Below are 18,252 nucleotides of genomic sequence, written 5' to 3'. Positions count from 1 at the left end.
CATGTTGGGCACTGAAGTTAGCAAGACGAGAGATGGTAGAGAGTCAAAATTGGGGCTTTATTATCACCCACAGCAATCAGTACAGGAAAGTAATCAACTGCAAGACAAAGGCACATCCGTTGGATGATGGAGATGTAACTTTCCAATGTCAGGCATTGGAAGTAGTATGACTGTGGTACAGAATGGTAACTGATTGTCTGATGGCAAAATTAAAGACCTAAGCGGTGGATTTCTGTGGAGATAGCATCTTGATTTTCCGGCTGATATTCTGCATCACGTCAACTATCAGGAACTTCTTCTGCAATCTAAACTGGACGGCCAGTTCAGTGGTAAGAGGCGGTTCCCCTTTTAGAATGGCCTCGTCTTCCATTATCTTTGTGTGGAAGTGTTGGAGAGCAATTGCACATAGCGCAAGAACTGTTCGGAGAGCTGAGGCTTCAACAGTAGGGCCTAAAGGAGCTTGTGCGTCAAGGGACATCATAGTTTTGAGGTCATGCTTGTGCACAGCCTCTGGATCGGCTGCAAGAAGCACCCGTAAAGCAGCTAGCAAACGTCCATCAACTATGTCCGGGCCTCCTAAGCTTACCTGAAATGGAACACATGTATCGCCCATAGCAAGCATGAGACTTACTGAAACTAAAGCTCAACAGGTTAATACATGAATACAAACAGTTTAAGAATGTGGGGGAAAACCTTCAAAATTGCACCCTCTCCATGTAGGTTTAGCTGTGATAAGATATCTTGTTGCCACTTGGCTGGTGCTGAAAAGTTGGGAGATGAGACTCCTGCTGCCATGCTAGCAGCATCAAAAAGGGCTCCATCGTAGCTCAGTTCCACTAGATCGTAAGGGTTCGGTGCTATCACAAATCCATAATCAAGAAGAAAGAAATCATTGGGATGGCAACCATAATTCAGTGTTATTGCAGCATTTTTCTCAATCTTCGTCTCAGCAACAACCTGTGCATACAGCATAACATAAAGATAGTGATGGATTTATTTGCATCTTCTGTAAGCAAGGAAATTATAGACTCTAAATGACATGTAACGAGGAAATCAGTTGATTAAATGAACTTCAACATGTCAAATCTGTGCAAACCAGTAATCAAGAACATTAAGCACATATAGGCCCAGGAGTGGAAATAGTTTTCATTAATTATTGCTTACTAGACGAACAGAGTGTAGAAATGGCACAGTCGATTCAAGTATCAGGTCTTACAGGTCAATGCCAACATAGAAAATTGTAACTGAATACAGGTAGTGAAGAATGCATCTGACGCACAAATGCTACAACTGGCACACAGTTATGTCAGTAATGAGTGTATCAGGACAAGTAGAGATCAAAGCAGGAATTTTATGAAAGACAGACTTTATCATATACGATATCCAGTAATATCATCACCGTTTGCAAAGCAGATATGTGAAGGAAGAAAAGAATAGCTTGATTCTGGAACAAGATTTTCAGGTGTATAAGATCAAAAATTCAGAAATGGAAGAATATCACAGGTTACTTGCCTTAACTGACATGTCTGAGCTGTTTACATTTCCTTCCTGGACAATCCTAGCATTTGGGTCAAAACTATGGTTGCACATATCAATAAGAGGCAACAGCATTGGGATTTCACCGTGCAAACGGAATGCACGGGAAGAGGAAGCTGACATAGCCCATCCAAGGGAAGATGAATTTACATCTTGTCCATAAAAAGGATGATGTTCCAAGGGCAGAGTGTCAAGCATCCATTGCACCTTTTTCTCAAACTCAAGAAGAAAACAGCATCTTTTATTGACCTGGAATAGGATCAGTCAGAAAACAAGGGGGGGGGGGGGGGGGGGTGATAAGCCTCAACTAGATATGACCACATATCTTTAACAACCTGGTGGAGGAGAGGGGCATACTGCAAATTCTTTATGTCATCCCCAGGAAAGAAGATTGGAACGGTAAATGTCTCTGGCAAATTGGCAATATATGGCCACCAAAATGAATCAGGTCTGGCCCTTTCTTGAAGCAACCTCAAGCCCAGCTTCATAGCCCACAGTTCCTCTGTAAAATGTTTCCCACATGATTAAATTTACTCTTGTTCAGTTTACAAGATAGAAATTCCCTTATAACTAACAGAGGGGCTGCAGTAAAACGTGCACATTATCAGCATGTATAAGCTCAATCACTTAATAGTATCAGTTACACAGATAGATTATCGAATGACTCAATAACAGGAAAACATGAATAAAAGCTTGTGCAAAACAATATACTATCTCTGGAAAATATAACAGAACTAAAGAATTATAAACCAAGAAATGCATGTGATTTCTTATTGAGCGATGGGAGTTTGGTATTTGTTAAAGCAATTTCTAAACATTGAAACTGAATTCTTAAGATGATTAAATGGAAAGAGTGCACACTGCAGATGTACAGAATACTATATGGTACTACTCAAATACGAACTAGAGGGCATTTAACCATTTAACATAATATCCCCAGCCCCCACAGAATTGGTGCAAGCACGAGTTTTTAGTTAGTGATTCCACATCTGGTAGCTTCCAACATGAAACACCAATAATTCTGAACAAACTCTAGATTATATATCCAAATTGACCTTATGGTACTATATCACTATCAAACTATAAGAAAACAGAAAGAATTAAGGTTTCATTTCAGTCACTTCAAAATCAATACAGAGGCTCAAAGCATTACAGTCACTAATGTACCTAATGTTTGATGCATTCATAGGCTCACAGCCACCACAAGCATACGTTGCCGCACAAGCAACTGTATTAGAAAGGCCATTACCCGGGACTTGTTGGGCGAGCTGCACGAGCACGTCATCCGCGGCGCCGGTGGGGCGGCGGAGTCGTAGTGGGAGGCGGCCCGGGAGCGTGATGAGGACTTCCCCAGGGGGGATGTCACCGTCGGCCGCGGCGGCAGAGACCCCGAGTCCGTGTTCCGGGTGGTCGGAGACGCGGAGGGCAGGGTGGACGAACCCGCCCTCGCGCTGCACCCACCGGACCAGGTCGGGCGGCTGCGGCGCGAGGCGCGGGGCGGCGGCGGACGCGGCAGAGCAGGCGAGGCTGCGGCGGCTGCTGCGCGTGAGTGAGGACGAAAGGAGGGAGGAGGTAGTGGTGAAGAGGATCCTCCTCGCAGTCGCCGGCGTGGCCCCCGCGGCGGCGGCCGCCATGGGAGGTGCGCAGGATGGATGCGGTGTGCACCGGAACGAATACGGGATAGGCGAGGTTTGGGACTTCGGAAGTTTGGATCGGGTCGGTCAGTGGCGAGCTGCGACATGATCTGGCCCGTCGGCTTCAACTGTTATGTTTTTTCGGAAGATTCCGGCCGTCCGATTTGATTGCCTAGACCGTGGATCAATTTTGAGTGAATATTAATTGCTTATGATCTTTGTGTACTTGTCATGCACATTGTTTATAGAATAAAGTTATACATAGTTATGTACTTATTGAAGAATTTATGGTTTAGTATGATTTCACAAATCACAAATGAATCACCAATGCACGAACATAGGGACTAACATTTTTGTTTATCTTTCAAAATATATGTAGAATAAAATGCTGCAAGATTGCATATACTTTAAAGTATACAAGATTCCAGGTGGGGATCTCCCCCCGTTGACCCTCAAAAAAAAAAGTATACAAGATTTCCATTAAATTATACATCATAGGAGCGCTATGCTAGAGTTTCCCATATAGTCCTTGTGAGGCACAGGAAGTCAGGAACCTGATGTCTTATACTCCTTTGCAGTTTGCAGCACATGCGTCAATTCCTGGAAAGCCTTATAATGAGTACTTTGGATTTGTCACGACCATAGATGTGTATGGTTACAATATTGTTAATGGCCAAGTGAGCGCTTCTTCAGTTTGGATTGTTAACCTGGCGATGGATCAAAGGAAAACTATAATTCAATCCGTGTCGGGTGGATGGTAACTAAAACTCTCAATTTACATAGAAACATTTCTCACTTGTAAAGTTCTAATAAATATTACATTCTGTGTTTGAAATGCCATTGCATAATGTCCACCCCTTTTATGAAAATTACTCTTTCAACAAACCTCGAAATCTACCAAGAGGTGCATTCGAAGTTATAAGACCTTCCCCAAGGTTCGCTAGTCATCCGGACATGAACAACTGCAACTTTGGGCCTTCATATATGCTACGGCCATAAATTCCATTATGTTGTTCATAGTATCATATTTGTCCTTATCATCCTCCTCCTTCATATTCATCCCCTATTCTTTCACTATCCTATACACATTTCTCACATTGCAAAATTTACAACCACAATACACGGCTCACTCATTTGTCTTTCCATAAATCTACGCACCAAAATTGCAGCGCATCCTTTTTATCTGCGCATGTTCAATCATGGATGTGCAACTTGACTTTTTTCTCTTTGGATAAAATATTCTAGCATATCATTTTAAAGTGGAATCATGAATATCCCATCCAAAAAACTGTCAATAAAAAATCATGAATATCATCTAGAAATGTACAAAATTATAAAAATTATCACACAAGCACAATAGGTGATCTTACACACATCAAAATTTCAAGATCAAACACATTTCAGTAGAATATATGTAATTTTTTTTTACAATTTGCTATATGGTTAGTGAGCTTTATCTTTTCTGCTTTTTTTAGGTTTGTCGGTCTTGCATGTTGTGTAAAGATCACATGTTCTACATTTTTGCATGCGGTTGTGTGTAGGGGGTGAGAAGCTTACGGATGTTTTAGATATTAGCAGGCGGTATTTTAAGGACTCCACCAAGTTTTTTCCCTTTTCTAAATGTTCAGCATTACATTCATGCACCAATCCTCATCACCTGCTACTTGTGTTCCTCATCCATATATGCCATGAGAGACGATGAATCACCAATCTTACACTGCAACATTGGCATCGCTTCCACACAAATTTCTTAGAGCGATTGATACTCTTTTGATTCCTCTTGACTTCAGTAATGCTAGTGGCTACCACATGACTCCAATGAAGATCACATCATAGACATGACCTCCCCTCCAAAGTCCAAAGTAGGGAAGAACCTGACAAAGATATGAGAGAGTAGAGAGTAACATACGAGACCGACATACATAAGTGCAAGGATCATCTCAGCAAGCAAGGCCATGGCTTGATAAACATAGATCAATCAACAATAGAAAATATGGTTCAAACTTTCTGGCACCTTAGCTTCTTAAAAGAAGTGTCAATTTGAAGTGACTTTTCATAGATATGTCGACTTTTATTAGCGCATAAAAACTTCATTTTTTTATCTCTAAAATGTTCTATACTTGGCTAACAACCCTTTTGTGCTTTTATATTGTAGGTATCTTCCGAAGCATATGGTGATTCATATACTCACTTATATACTCACTTTTATCTCTAAAATGTTTGACATTGGTTAGCTCAAAATTAAACTAACCAACAACAAATATATTGATATGGAGGTAGTACATCATTGGGATTACTTGCATGATTTTCATGGCCATAGATGCAAGCATGGTGCGCCTAAGAGCTTTCTACCCCATGCTCTTGATCCTCATGGCCGCGCATCATGCCATGCTTGTCTTTGTCCTCAATGGCCACGCATTGTACCATGCGTTTCCTCTCATCTACCTTACCGCTCCTACTTCTGTCGCTCAACGGAGACAGATGTACGTGAGCCTCACACGTTGTTGATCGTACCCAGTGATGACCTTATCTCATTTTTGCCATGCGCAACTGAATCATCTTTCCATCCCTGATAATGCATTCTTAATCTGACGGAGATCGTGCACAAGTACTTGAACTAGATAAAATGTCTCGGTGCCATGCTGCATTGCAGTACGCTTCAGGCCACCAGAGCGATGGAGAGACATCAATCTTGAATTTCCAACAAGGCCAGAATAGGGACAAACATTCGCTGGAACAAGCAAATCAAACAATTACGAACACTGATGCCCTGTTACCCAACGAATTTGATTTCCGATTTGCATCCTCCACAATCTGAGCAGCAGTAGCTCCATTCCGATGCAATTCACTCGCTGAACTTACCCCGAGTAGGCTCATCGCCGGATTCTCTTGCATGCTTGTTGCCTTGTCCTGTTTACGCCTGACGACATTGTTGTGATTTGTGAGGCTGTAGCCTATACCTTCACCACTTTTGCGCCTGTTAGCCTAAGCTAAGCTCTTCGACCGAATTCGATCGTTGGAGTCTAGTTTGTTGTAGGTAGCCAACCAAGATCTCTAGTTTTCTAGGTGAATGTTTATGTTGGGTGTATATGTGAGATGGGCTGTTTTTAAAATTTTAGATTAAAAAAATAAAGTTAAGTTTATTTTGATTATACCCCAATATTTTAATTGGCTGCCTTTTTATGCAGTAGCCAGGCTTTTTTTGGCGGGGGCATTCGCGCGGGACCCATCCACAGACAACAGAGATTGGGGCCCATTAACAACTGATCGGCTTTTCTTTCTCGCTCCGCAATTCTTGGCTGGATCGTGGCCCTTGGTTCGGTATCGTGACAGTCCAAAATTCAAATTATCTTGGCCAGCTTGTCTGTTCGGCAATCGGCTTCATAATTCACATATAGATAGCGAGAAGAGGTAGAACTTGTACACGTGATTGTTGTGCGCAAGGTACGAAACGCCCCCTCTTTGGTATGTCAATTACATGTACCACTCCTCAACTCTCTGTCCAATAGAGTAACCCGGATTAGGAGAGATTAAGTAAGGATTCCTTTTATAGCCTACCACTCATCAAGAATGAATAAACACACACATCATCGTGAAAGTGCGGTGCATCGGACGTTTTCCATCTCTTCCTCCACCATCTTAATCAGTTACAGCATGCACAGAATTTGAAAGAAAGTGCACGTCCTCATCAGCCAAAATTAGTGTGAACAATTCCAATTTGGATGAACCGCACACATGGAAATACATAGTGCAAAACAAAATGATCAAACAGATGGCATCACATTACAGACGAGCACCAGATCGTTCTACCTCCCTTCCCCATGAATTGATATGCGTGGGTCATCAGAGAACCAATTCGCGGAACGGTGAGATCGAGGAAGTAACACGCAGACAGGAAAGTAATTAAGATACTTGTCTCAATTATCATGGGCCATAGGCCTGATTAATCCAGTTACGAATTACTGTACTCCTACTACCCTCGCATGATCAGCAGTATTATGGATAAACCAAATGCCAAGAACTGCTACAGCATGTGAAGTCAGGCATCTCCAGCCGCGTCGCGGCGGCGGCAAAGGTAGGCAGTGACGGCGACCACCGCCACGATCCCTCCTGCCACGCCGGCGGCAGTGAGAATCGACGGCCAGTTTGTTGCCGTTGCCGGAGTCATCTTGAGCGGCGGTGGCGGCGGGGGCACGGGGAGAGCCCCTTCTTCTAGGTCCGCGGCAACGAAGGGAATCACGGCGGTGGCCAAAACCACTAGCCCAGTGAATCCCGCGCGCCTCCGGAGCTTGGAGATGACGAGAGGGAAGACGATGCGGAGGAGGTACGTGACACGGTCGCTGCGGGTGACGGGGTAGCCGGGGGACGTCCGCCGCCATGAGCCCGACGGCGAAGCCGGACCTGACAGTGCCGTATGTGTAGCCGTGCGTGACGCCGTTGCCGGGGAAGTCGAGCTTGTCCACCGCCTCAAGGGTGTAGACGGCGTCGCTGACGGAGTCGAGTTCGTCCTCGTCCGCCGTGAGCTCTCCGTTCATGACGGCATCGCTCGGGAAGTGGAACTTGCACTCGTTGGCCGACCGGAGCTGGACGGCGAAGCCATGCATCACAGCGTCGTCGCAGGGGGACGTGGAACTTGTACTGATCCGTCGTCGTGAACTCGCGGTGCGTGTCGTAGGTGTCGCCGGGCTCGAGGTTGGTGGAGTAGAGCGGCTCGGACACGTGGTTGTACTGGACGTGGACGGGGAAGCCGTCCACGAGCACGACCGTCACGGAGTCGCCTCCGGGGAAAGTGCACCGAGCCATGCCCAGAGTGAGCTGCGCGGCGAAGCCGTGGACGTCCGTGTCGGGTTCGCCAGGGGACGTGCGCCGGGCCTTGTTCCCGCCGCGCTGGACGGCGGAGCCATGCACGACCGCGACGGAGTCGCCGGGGGACGTGCGCCGGGCCTTGTCCCCGGCCAGCTGGACAGGCAAGCCGCGCATGGCGGTGACGAGGAGGAAGAAAGCCAAGAAGGCTAGGCGATTGCTAATCCTATTCATGGGCGCCATGCCTGGAGCTTGTGAGTTTCGTGGGGTGAAGCTCCAATTGCGCAGCGAAGAAACGTCGCTGCCCTGTTAACGTACACGGCTTGGAATGTTTGGAAGGAAGGGAACAGAAGAACGTTTGAAGGCAAGGCGGCGTCCCCCATGCAAGTGTTCTGCTTCGTCAAGGAGGAAATTGCTGTTCGACAGCAAGCGGTCGGGCGACCGTGTGTATCTAGTTTGTCATGTTAAGTTTCCTACGTTTTGAGTTTGAGTTCTTAACTATTTATGTAATAGCAACCATTGTAAGAATTCGCATGCTTCCTCTTCTTATATGATTGGGCACTGGGCAGTGCTGCTGCCATCATCTTCAAAAAAAAAAAGATTTATGCTTCTGGGGTCCTTTATTTATAGAGGCCAAGATGCTGACCGGACGACTACTGGACAACTGGACATTTGACAGACTGATGATGTCAATCAGAATTTCTCACACCAGTGTACAAAGCTTTCTCGGCTGTGTGAAATCCAGCAAAGATTTCATACAACTGGACTTTGTACACTGCCCTGCCCTGCCCTGCCCGGCATGGGAATTCAGTGTTAAGCTGTGCACTGCCCTGAACAGACCAAGGCTTGCTACTGAAATTGCCGAAAGCCATTCCTGAATTCGACCTGAACTTGGTACTTCCTGCCGTGCAAAATGCCAATCTCATCAGACTTCGAAATACAAGATCACTAAAGTTAATATTATTATGGTGCTGTTATGCCAGAGCCAACCTTTGTAGGACTCTGAGCATATGCAGAGCTAGTGCACATGACGCTTTGTCCTAGAAATCTTAAATGATCCATACACAAAGCACAACGATTTAGACCTTTTCCTACTAAAACATCTTCCGCTTGATGCTCCGCAAGTGGTATCAAGGAAAGAAAATGATGGAACTTCCCTCATCAAAGTGAACTCTCCTTTTACCACAAGGTCAAACCTCCAAACACGTGTGGGAAAATTTCAACTCAAACTCTGTAAGTTCATATAAAATGCTCACTGTGACGAATTTAACATATGCAGATTTATAAACATCTAACACAAGATAAAATGTTTATAAATCTGAACTTACAATGGGCTGACCCACCACCACACCTTACAGATCGGTCGCGAGAGTTGAGTATGGCCACTGGCCCGTAAACGTATGGCGAATTGGCGAGCTGTGACCCGCCCAGAGAGCTTCACATTCCTTTTTGAAACATACTCACCGGTAACAAATAAGTATGATTTTGTCCAAAAAAAACAAATAAATATCATTTCAGATATAGACACGGTTATCAAAACACTGCTAATAATTAATTAATTTTATTAAAGTATTTTAAAAAATTAGCAAATTATAATATTCGAAACTACTTTAAAGACATATCTAGTCATATCGATATTGATTGGGCATGACGGGCGTGAGCCACCCGCGTTGAAGAGACAACCGTACGAGCATCGGAGCATGGATTTTCCTTCTCCGTTCTAGAGTTTGGTGATGGCGCATTTTGTGGGGGAAAACAGATTGGGAACAAGATTTTCCAATTTATCACCAAAGGGAATTTCCACAAACAGCAGCATTCGCGGACAGATTTCGGAGTGAAATTAGGAGTAACTCCTGCGGTGTTTCAGTGGTTACGGTTGTGAACGTAATTGATTATTTTCTATTGCTGTAAACTTGTAAAGATTTAGGATCCCCATAAGTTATTTCAACTTATTAAGATTTTTTTTTGAAAGTGTCCTTATTAAGATTTTATTAAGGAAGCTACATGCGGACGGGAGCGAGGGCCGGCCCGATTAAAAACATCCGAGATCAGGTCCAACAATCTGGGGAGGCTATAGAAACGGGACCAAAACCCCACCCCGAGAAGCTCCAAAACCCTGAGACCAACCGAAACAAACGAAACCATCTCACGCGGCGGCTGGTATGGGTCTCGTCGTCTCCGCCACCGCCTCCTGCGGCGACATCCTCGGCCGAGGCCGCTCGCCTCCTCCTCCTCCACCCACCACTGCGGCTACCACCCAGCCACCCAACGACGGCACCACGCCGGACCCGGAGCTCGTCAGCGTGTTCCGCCGCTTCGACGCGGACGGCGACGGCCGCATCTCGGCGGACGAGATGCGCGAGTCCTGCGGCTGCACAGCCGAGGAGGCCGAGGAGATGGTTGCCGCCGCGGACCGCGACGGGGACGGCTTCATCAGCCTGGAGGAGCTCGGGGCGCTGTTAGACGGCGGGGACCAGTCCGTCGACCTGCGCAACGCGTTCGCCGAGTACGACGAGGACGGCGACGGCGTGATCACGGCCGAGGAGCTCCGCCGCGCGCTCCGGAGGTTGGGCGAGGAGGTGACGGCCGAGCGGTGCGCGGAGATGGTGGCGGCGTTTGATCGCAACGGCGATGGGGTCATCTCTTTCGACGAGTTCAAGGCCATGTTGAACACCGAACCGGCGGCGTGAGGAGCCATACGTGCCGTCCCCCAAGCGTACGTTTTCGTCTCCGATCGTTCATCGATGCACGTATGCACCTTACTGCCGCAATCCCTGATTAGCCGCTTGTAGAGGACTAAAGGGAGATGAATCGGTTTTAGGGTTTCACGTTCTAATGGTTGTTGGTTTTAGTCTACTAGTTCCGGATTGGTTTGTGAAGCCTTTTGGTGTGACCAAAGTTAACAGAAAAAGAATGGAGCTATGATTCAGAAGAGAGATCTATAGTACAATTTTAATTCAATGTGATTTCCTTCCTCAAAAAATCCAATATTAATATTCCTTGCCTTAGATCATGCATGATAGTTGGTTTATACGATTGTAGTGTGTGGTCAGTGTTTTGTTCTTAGATTTGCTAGACCTTAAATACTTGATTTTTGAGTTTGTCTGAATGATTTTTAGCTGAGCCATTGGGGATTCGGAGTTAGAGTTTTGGGGTTTCGGGGTTGGGTGGTTTACCTCCCTCTCCGACTGTAGAGGAAGCTCTGGGCGGCTCGCCGGCTAGCGGTGGAAGCGGAAGAGATGGCGGCGGAGCGGAGGTGGCGTGGGCGCCGCCGGAGCCAGGCAGCGAGGGACCTCCGGTGGGTAGTGGAGGCGGCAGGGGCATTGAGCTCCAAGAGATTAGCGTCAGCGGCGGTTCTTCGACGGAGGTAACGAAGGCCGCCGGAGCCCGACGGGGGTGGGAGCAGCGGAGGAGATGAGGCGGCGTCGGGGAGCGTCGGGGGAAAGAAGATAAGTGGAGCGGGAGGGAGAAACGAATCTGAGCTATTGATTTCCAATCGGACGACAAAAAAAAAGCGGTTGAGAGATAGCTAAATCTCATACATAACTTTTACTTTCTCCATCGCAATCAGGCCCATAGCTTTCGTCTTCTTGTCAATCTCAAACACATGCTCGTTGTTACCCTCAATTATCCTTTCAGCACTCTTTGTGCGAATGCATGATACATTGCTTGCGTGATCTACCTGGACTTCAATATCGAAAGTCTATTAATAAAACTCTTTTCAGAATAACCTCTCAAGAATTGAAAATCCGTTGCGGCAGGAGTCAACACCTCTTCTTCTTTTTTTTTTGAGAGAGAGAGAGAGAGCATGCAGGAGTATCAACACTGGTTCCTTGTTTAATCTGCTACGCCACGCCAGACAAGAGAGCCAGAGACAGACCCAAAAAGACGCTAGCTAAGCATAGTATTACTACTATCATTAGCACGCAGTGCTGCAGTCTGCAGAGCTCTCGGTCCTACCTAAACTCCTGGAACATGCAGCCAAAGTTTCTTTTTGCTCGCTGCCGACGCCCAACGATTATTAATACTAGGCCTAATGAGCCTGCGTCTTCCCCCACATAATGGTCAAAGGTTCAGGGCTCAAAACCAAGGATTGATTTCACGGGGCACAGGGACACAGGCGTCCAGTCTTCTCGCTCGTCCTGTCCCTGTCCGGACTCCTGAGTGAGATTCTAGCTGGGATCGTTCCAGAGGAGATTGAAGTTCTAGGCTTCTAGCTAGGGATCGTTCAAAGGGGGGAATCTCTCTGAGCAGCACACTCTCTTTCTCCCACTCTCTGCTTCGCCGAGCTCCAACACCTAACACATCCTCGCCGGAAGGGAAGAAGAAGAAGATGGACGGAGACGGCGACATGATCCCATCTTCGCCCTCTGCGGAGACGTCGCCCTCCTCGTCCGATACCGCCACCGAGGTTCGTTCTTTTTCAGAAATCAGAATCGATGTGTTTATGCGCACGAGGGAGAATCTTTGGAATCCTCATTTTGGTGTCTGTTGCCAGTCCACGGGGTCGTTCTTTCGGGACCGGAGCACGACGCTGGGGACGCTGATGGGCGTGTCCCTCGCCGACGAGGAACCGGGGCAGGGCCAGGACCACCACCAGCCGGAGCGGGATGCAGGGGAGGGAACGGAGACGCCGCGCGCTCCGGCGCACGAGGGTGAGGGGTGGAGGTGGCGCGGGAGGTGGAGGCGCCGGCGCTGGCGCAGCGCCGGCGGCGGCGGCGGCGGCTGGTGGAGGCTGTGCAGGGAAAACCGGATCCGCTAGCGACTACCGGTTGTATCATTTTCATGTATGAAATGATTCAAAATAATAATGATTCTTTTGTTTGTTTGGGTGAATTGGACCAACTCATCCACGATGAGGCCATCCCACTTAATGCATTATTCTACTAATTAGAGTGAACCATATGGTACAAGCAAATTGGTTGAACCACCTCATCCAGGATTATCCATGCATGCATCATGTGGTGCATGCAACCAAACACACCCTTACTTTGCACTACCTCTTGTCGTATGGCTCAAGAATGAGTGGGCTTACTCTAGAACCGAGAGCGCTAGAAAGATAAAGAGAGAGAGGCGGAGGGAGTGAGTGGTATATATAGAAATGGATTATGAATAAATAATTACTAATATATAGACTGCACAACCTTAAAACAATGTGGCTAGATCTAGGTGGTTGACCTTTCGTGCAACTCTAAATGACGTGGAATAAATTAGATCTAGCAACTACCTGGGCTACCTCATGGTAGATGAGAGGTTAGATCAGGTCCTAGGGTGTGGTTTGATCATCGATAGATACGGTTAATCAAATGATAGTGGGGCTTATGCCCCCAGCGGCCCGGCCTCTCTCCCTAATACTAATCTACTCAATCTGTTTCTTCATATTTGTTCATAGCACAAAATACTAATAAAAAAATATGCTGCATGGTACAACTATTTATTAAAAATCATCGCGAGAATAATTACCCATGTGCCTTATTAAAGAACATGGTACAACTATTCTGTTCTTTTTTAAAAAAAATCTCATTTTATTAAAAAACATGATACGTCTGTTTATTTTGTTTCAAAACATTTAGTTTGGGTAGGGAGTGAAAAATATCTCAACAATGACATCCTTAATAAATAAATATTATGAAACTTTATCCTGAGGTCTAGTCATCCAAAAGTGACATTTCAAAATTAACTTATGCTCGTGTGTAGCCGTACAGAGGAACGATTCTTGATGGTACCGCGAATCCACCATAGCTACTAGCCAAACTTGGGGGATTATGTTTTTTCCTTAAAAAAGGGGGGGGGGGTCTTACAACTGCAAGATCACATTTGAGCATTTGACATATGGCTATTTCTCATTCTCCTCTACCCCACCTTTTTTAGAACACAATGCTGTCAAACTACTACTCCCTCCGTTTAAAAATGTAGATCGTTTTGACTTTTTCAAATACATACATTTTGCTATGCATGTAACAAAATTTACGTATCTAGAAATACCACTAAGCTTAAGAAGGTTAAAAAGGGTGGAGGTGCAACCCCTCTTAGACAGAATAGCTGTAAGACTTTCAACTTGGAAAGGTAAACTCAGGGACAGGGCTGGAAGGGCGACATTGGTCAGATCGGTTCTTACCTCCATCCCAATCTACTTTCTCCTGGTTTTCTCACTGAAAAAATGGGCTATCAAGAAGATTGACAAGATCAGATGAGGTTTCTTATGGAAGGGTTCAAAAAATGTGAATGGGGGATGTTGTCTAGGCACTTGGAAGAAAGTACTACTACCTAAAAACTTGGGAGGCCTAGGTATTCTTTACCTTGAGTTATTCAGCAGGGTGTTGAGGTTAAGGTGGTTATGGATCGAGTGGAGTGATCCTCATAGACCGTAGGTTGGCACGACAATACCTTGTGATGACATAGACAGGCAATTATTTAGATCCAGCACAGTGGTGACCATTGGAAAGGGTGCAAAGGCCAAATTTTGACGATGCAGTTGGATACAAGGTAAAGCACCCATGGACATTACTCCAAACCTCTACAAGTTAGCATGGAGGAAGCAACAAACAGTCAAGGAAGACCTCCATAATCATAATTGGACCAAAGGGCTATGGCGCATGACCACGATACAGGAGATGGCTGAATTTGTTGTCCTGTGGGATCTAGTGCAAGGTGTTCAGCTTAATGATCAGGAGGATTCAATCAGATGGCGTTGGACAGTTGACGATTCATACTCGGCAAAATCTGCTTATCATGCTCAGCTGCAAGGGACCTTTACAACAATACAAGGGGATAGCATCTGGAAAGCATACGCTGAAGGGAAAATGAAGATTTTTGCCTGGCTTTTAACTCAATCCAAGCTACTGAGCAGACAAACTTATAATCAGGAATTGGCCATGTTCAGAAACCTGTTTGATGTGTGATCAGGCACCTGAAACGACAGCTCACATTTGTTTGCAATGTCCCTATGCAAAGGGAATTTGGTTCCTCATCGCAAATTGGATGGGGTGGCTTGCTGATCTGTTGTCGGATCCAGTACAGGACATACAACAATGGTGGCATGAAACTCTGAAACCTTTTACAAGAAAGAAAAGAAGATAAGTGGCAGCGATAATTATGTATACCACTTGGAACATTTGAAGGAAAGAAATCGACGGATTTTCGACAACACATTGATGCAGGCTCATCAGGTTTTTCACCATATTCAGAATGACGTGCCGCTTCGAAGGAGGGCATATGGTACTCCGTTAATCCGAGAAGAGCTCACTCTCCCATGACTTTCTTCAGAATCTCTTTGTTAATTCATGTGTAAGAGTTTGATTATTTTCATGTAATTTCCATGTAAAACTATGTTCAAATTTCTTATCTCCTTAAATGAATAGGCAGAGCTCCTGCTAATGTTTCGAAAGAAAAAAAATACCAAAACAACCTACATTTTGAAACGCACTTAGTATAACCTAACACAATCATGCAACCTACCAATTGCTCTCCCGGTCTCCCTGATCCTTCTTTCGCAGGAAAGGAAGTGGCCGTATTTAACACAATCTCTGAAGCACAGTACTCTGCCTCTCTGGCTCGTTTCAGTCAAGAGTTAAGAGAGACACAACTCACATATGCTCAGACAAAGCGTCACATGCTCTTGTATTGTATCAATCCACTTGCTAAAACATTGTAAACAAAGTGGCAAGCAGCAGCACACGTAATCTTACTAGTATATATGACCTACCACTACAAATAAAATCTTGCAGCCTACCAATTTCTCTTCCCTGATCTTTTTCGCAGGAAAGGAGGTGGCTGTAGTTAACTAGTTACAGCATAAACCTACGGATACACTCACTCATACGCCGGCCAGATCACCAGGCAACAATCGCGCACCCCAATCGGGCCCCAGCAAGACAAACCAAAGCCCACCTAAAATACCCAGGCCCATACGTTCGTCGTCCTCACACTACTACTCGCTGTTTTTTCAGTCGCCGCCCGACTCGGCCGGGTTGGGGTGGGCCGAGAAGTAGGCGAGGAGGCCCATGAGCGGGGCGTTGATGTACGTGGTGGGCTCGGACTGCTGGAACACGGCGCGCGCGTCCGGGAAGGCGTCGGAGGCGTCGCTGGGCCCGCCGACGACGGCGCCGACGAGCAGGTTCGGGTTGGGCGCCGGGCTGGCGTAGTAGGCGGCGCCGGCCTTGCACCCGATCTTCGCCGGGTGCGCCGCCACCGACGGGATGGAGCTGGCGCGGTGGTGGATCCGCCGCGGGAACCGGGACCCGTACCCCACCATGTAGGACATCCGCAGCGGGTTGTCGCCCAGGATGTAGTCCACCTGCCGCTTCGCCACGCGCCGGAGCTGCGCCGGCGACGCCGACGACGAGCCGCACGAGACCCGCCCGCCGGCGTGGCTCAGGTAGTTGGAGTAGGCCAGCAGCAGGAACGACAGCTGCGTCACGTGCTGCATGTTGCTGCTCCCCACCTTGAACAGCAGCCCGCCTGCATTTCAGTTTCAGGATTACACAAAGGTTATTTCAGTAGATGCAGTAGAACATGAATCCGAATAGCAGCAGGATTAGTGGCGTGAATGAAAGCGAACCTGGGGAGTACTGGATCTGGGGGTGATTAGAGATGCCGGGGAGGAGGGTGCACATGAAGTTGTCAGCGTTGACACGGAACGACTGGAAGTACTCATCCTTCCCCATCAGAACCTCCTGAAGAGCAACACAAGATCAGTTTAACACAAGTACTCTGTTTTTTTTAATAATGCAACTACTCTGTTTAATTCAGAACATACTCGAGGGTATTTCGGGCATCTATTCCACAAACAGTACACCCGTGAAACCTCTGAAAAGGCTTCCTCCTCGCTGCGAACCTGGCTGCTGCTAGTCTACCGCTCGCTAGCTGCACGCCTGCTCCGGCATCATGCGGAGCACAAGGACCTAGGAGGACACCGAGATCGCAGCAGACAAGCGTGTTCCTAGTTTCCTACACCCCCAACAGTGATAGCCTATGATTTCATAGTACTGATTCTATAACAGGTCAATGAGTGGTAGGTTACTGCAAGTTCAGGTATTGTTTAATCTAATCTTCTCATAATACCATCCTACATCCGGTCGCCGTCAGGGTCTCAGAGACGTGAGAGGACGTTGACAGTATAATCATGACGCAGATACTGTATTGAATCCAAAATCTAAAGTTAGAAAGCAGCAATGCAGCACTTTTTGATCGGTTGGCTAGCTTTTTTACACTGTCTTCTCAAGATTCATGCTAAAGGAGTAGTATGGACTATCGACTATGGAATAACTTGTGGCCAATGCTACTTTATTCTACTGCTCCGTATCTAAGCTCCTGGCTCAAGACACTGGCAGAAAAAATCAATCTTAACGGCTGGTGCATATTCCATTAGCCAGACATTCTAGGTATCACAGTGGTTAAAATAATGTCATCGAGATATCGAGTAAGTCAAGGACATGCAGAGGCTGACATGCCCCGAGCCCAACGAAAAGCTGATGACATCCTCGATGGGAGGCAGCAGGAGCGCCATGTGCCCGGCCTGCTGCCCGATGCGCAACAGAGATGTTGCACGGGTATAGAAACGGCCAGAACTAGACAGGCAGCCCCGTCTTAACACCACGCTGACCAGTGCTGATGACGGCCTAACAATAGCAAAAAGATTTGGGTGTGCCTCGGACGTCAGCGAATAGCCGGCCTCGTCACCAAGACCGTGGAGATGCCACAGCACACCGTGACATTGGCACAGTCACGTGCTAGCGCTCACAAGTCACAAGGATGAAGAGGTAGTAGGAAGGTAACCTTTGAGATGAGGACGTTGATGCCGGCGTGCTTGTTGTCCCAGCCGAACTCGTTGATGGCGTCGCTGGCGCCGAGCACCACCTCGTTGCGCTTGATGTACTCGCGGTACTCGCGGCGGCGCGACGCCTTGTGCAGCCACGCCGCGCCCCACAGCAGCTCGTCCTGGTACCCCGAGTAGTCGCAGTAGCAGGGGCACACCGCCGCGTGGAGGCTGCTGCTGTAGGGGCCCCGGTGCTTGTCCGCGAACTCAAACACCTGCCACCCCCCCCCCCCAAACAAGTGCAAATTTTTGGTGCTCGGTGCCTGCGACGTCTTCCGTACTACGCTAGACATGTTCGTTCGGGAACAAGGTAAATATTAACGTAACGCCGTCGCACAAAAAATATCTAATAATCCTTGGGACTCCACTGAGAAATGAGACTGAGCGCTAAAGACTTGGTGTGTTGAGGATATGACCTGGGATAGGTGAGGGGAGGGCTCCTCGGATGGCGTCTGAGGCATG

General features: G+C 47.1%; 4 protein-coding genes across 4 annotated transcripts in view; 2 read left to right on the top strand and 2 right to left on the bottom strand.

The window, feature by feature from the left end:
- Positions 1–36: 36 nt before the first annotated feature.
- LOC101769115 (histone-lysine N-methyltransferase setd3) lies at positions 37–3,245 on the bottom strand. Its single transcript, XM_004953777.3, has 5 exons — positions 2,786–3,245; positions 1,872–2,038; positions 1,513–1,785; positions 694–957; positions 37–586 (listed from the first exon to the last, which is right to left on the bottom strand). The coding sequence occupies exons 1-5, from the start codon at positions 3,168–3,170 to the stop codon at positions 218–220; spliced, it is 1,458 nt and encodes a 485-aa protein (XP_004953834.1). The 5' UTR covers positions 3,171–3,245; the 3' UTR covers positions 37–217.
- A 6,890-nt stretch (positions 3,246–10,135) lies between these two features.
- On the top strand, positions 10,136–10,663 carry LOC101768711 (probable calcium-binding protein CML20). Its single transcript, XM_004953776.1, has one exon. The coding sequence runs from the start codon at positions 10,136–10,138 to the stop codon at positions 10,661–10,663; it is 528 nt and encodes a 175-aa protein (XP_004953833.1).
- A 1,382-nt stretch (positions 10,664–12,045) lies between these two features.
- Positions 12,046–12,735, top strand: LOC101760346 (uncharacterized protein At3g17950). The gene is made up of 2 exons (XM_004955143.2): positions 12,046–12,384; positions 12,472–12,735. Exons 1-2 carry the CDS (start codon positions 12,307–12,309, stop codon positions 12,733–12,735), a joined length of 342 nt encoding a protein of 113 aa, XP_004955200.1. The 5' UTR covers positions 12,046–12,306.
- A 2,831-nt stretch (positions 12,736–15,566) lies between these two features.
- Positions 15,567–18,252, bottom strand: part of LOC101768307 (endoglucanase 6) — a 3,867-nt gene continuing 1,181 nt past the window's right edge. Inside the window, exons 3-5 of the mRNA XM_004953775.4 lie at positions 17,751–18,005; positions 16,534–16,648; positions 15,567–16,433 (exon numbers count right to left, since the gene is read on the bottom strand). Of these exons, the coding sequence (XP_004953832.1) occupies positions 15,919–16,433; positions 16,534–16,648; positions 17,751–18,005 (885 nt within the window). The 3' untranslated portion in view covers positions 15,567–15,918. The remainder of the gene's footprint in view (positions 16,434–16,533; positions 16,649–17,750; positions 18,006–18,252) is intronic.

This window comes from Setaria italica, chromosome I (assembly GCF_000263155.2).
Source record: "Setaria italica strain Yugu1 chromosome I, Setaria_italica_v2.0, whole genome shotgun sequence".
Taxonomy (NCBI): Eukaryota; Viridiplantae; Streptophyta; class Magnoliopsida; order Poales; family Poaceae; genus Setaria; species Setaria italica.
Note: the sequence above shows the minus strand (reverse complement) of the source record. Positions and strands in the feature narration are given on the sequence as shown.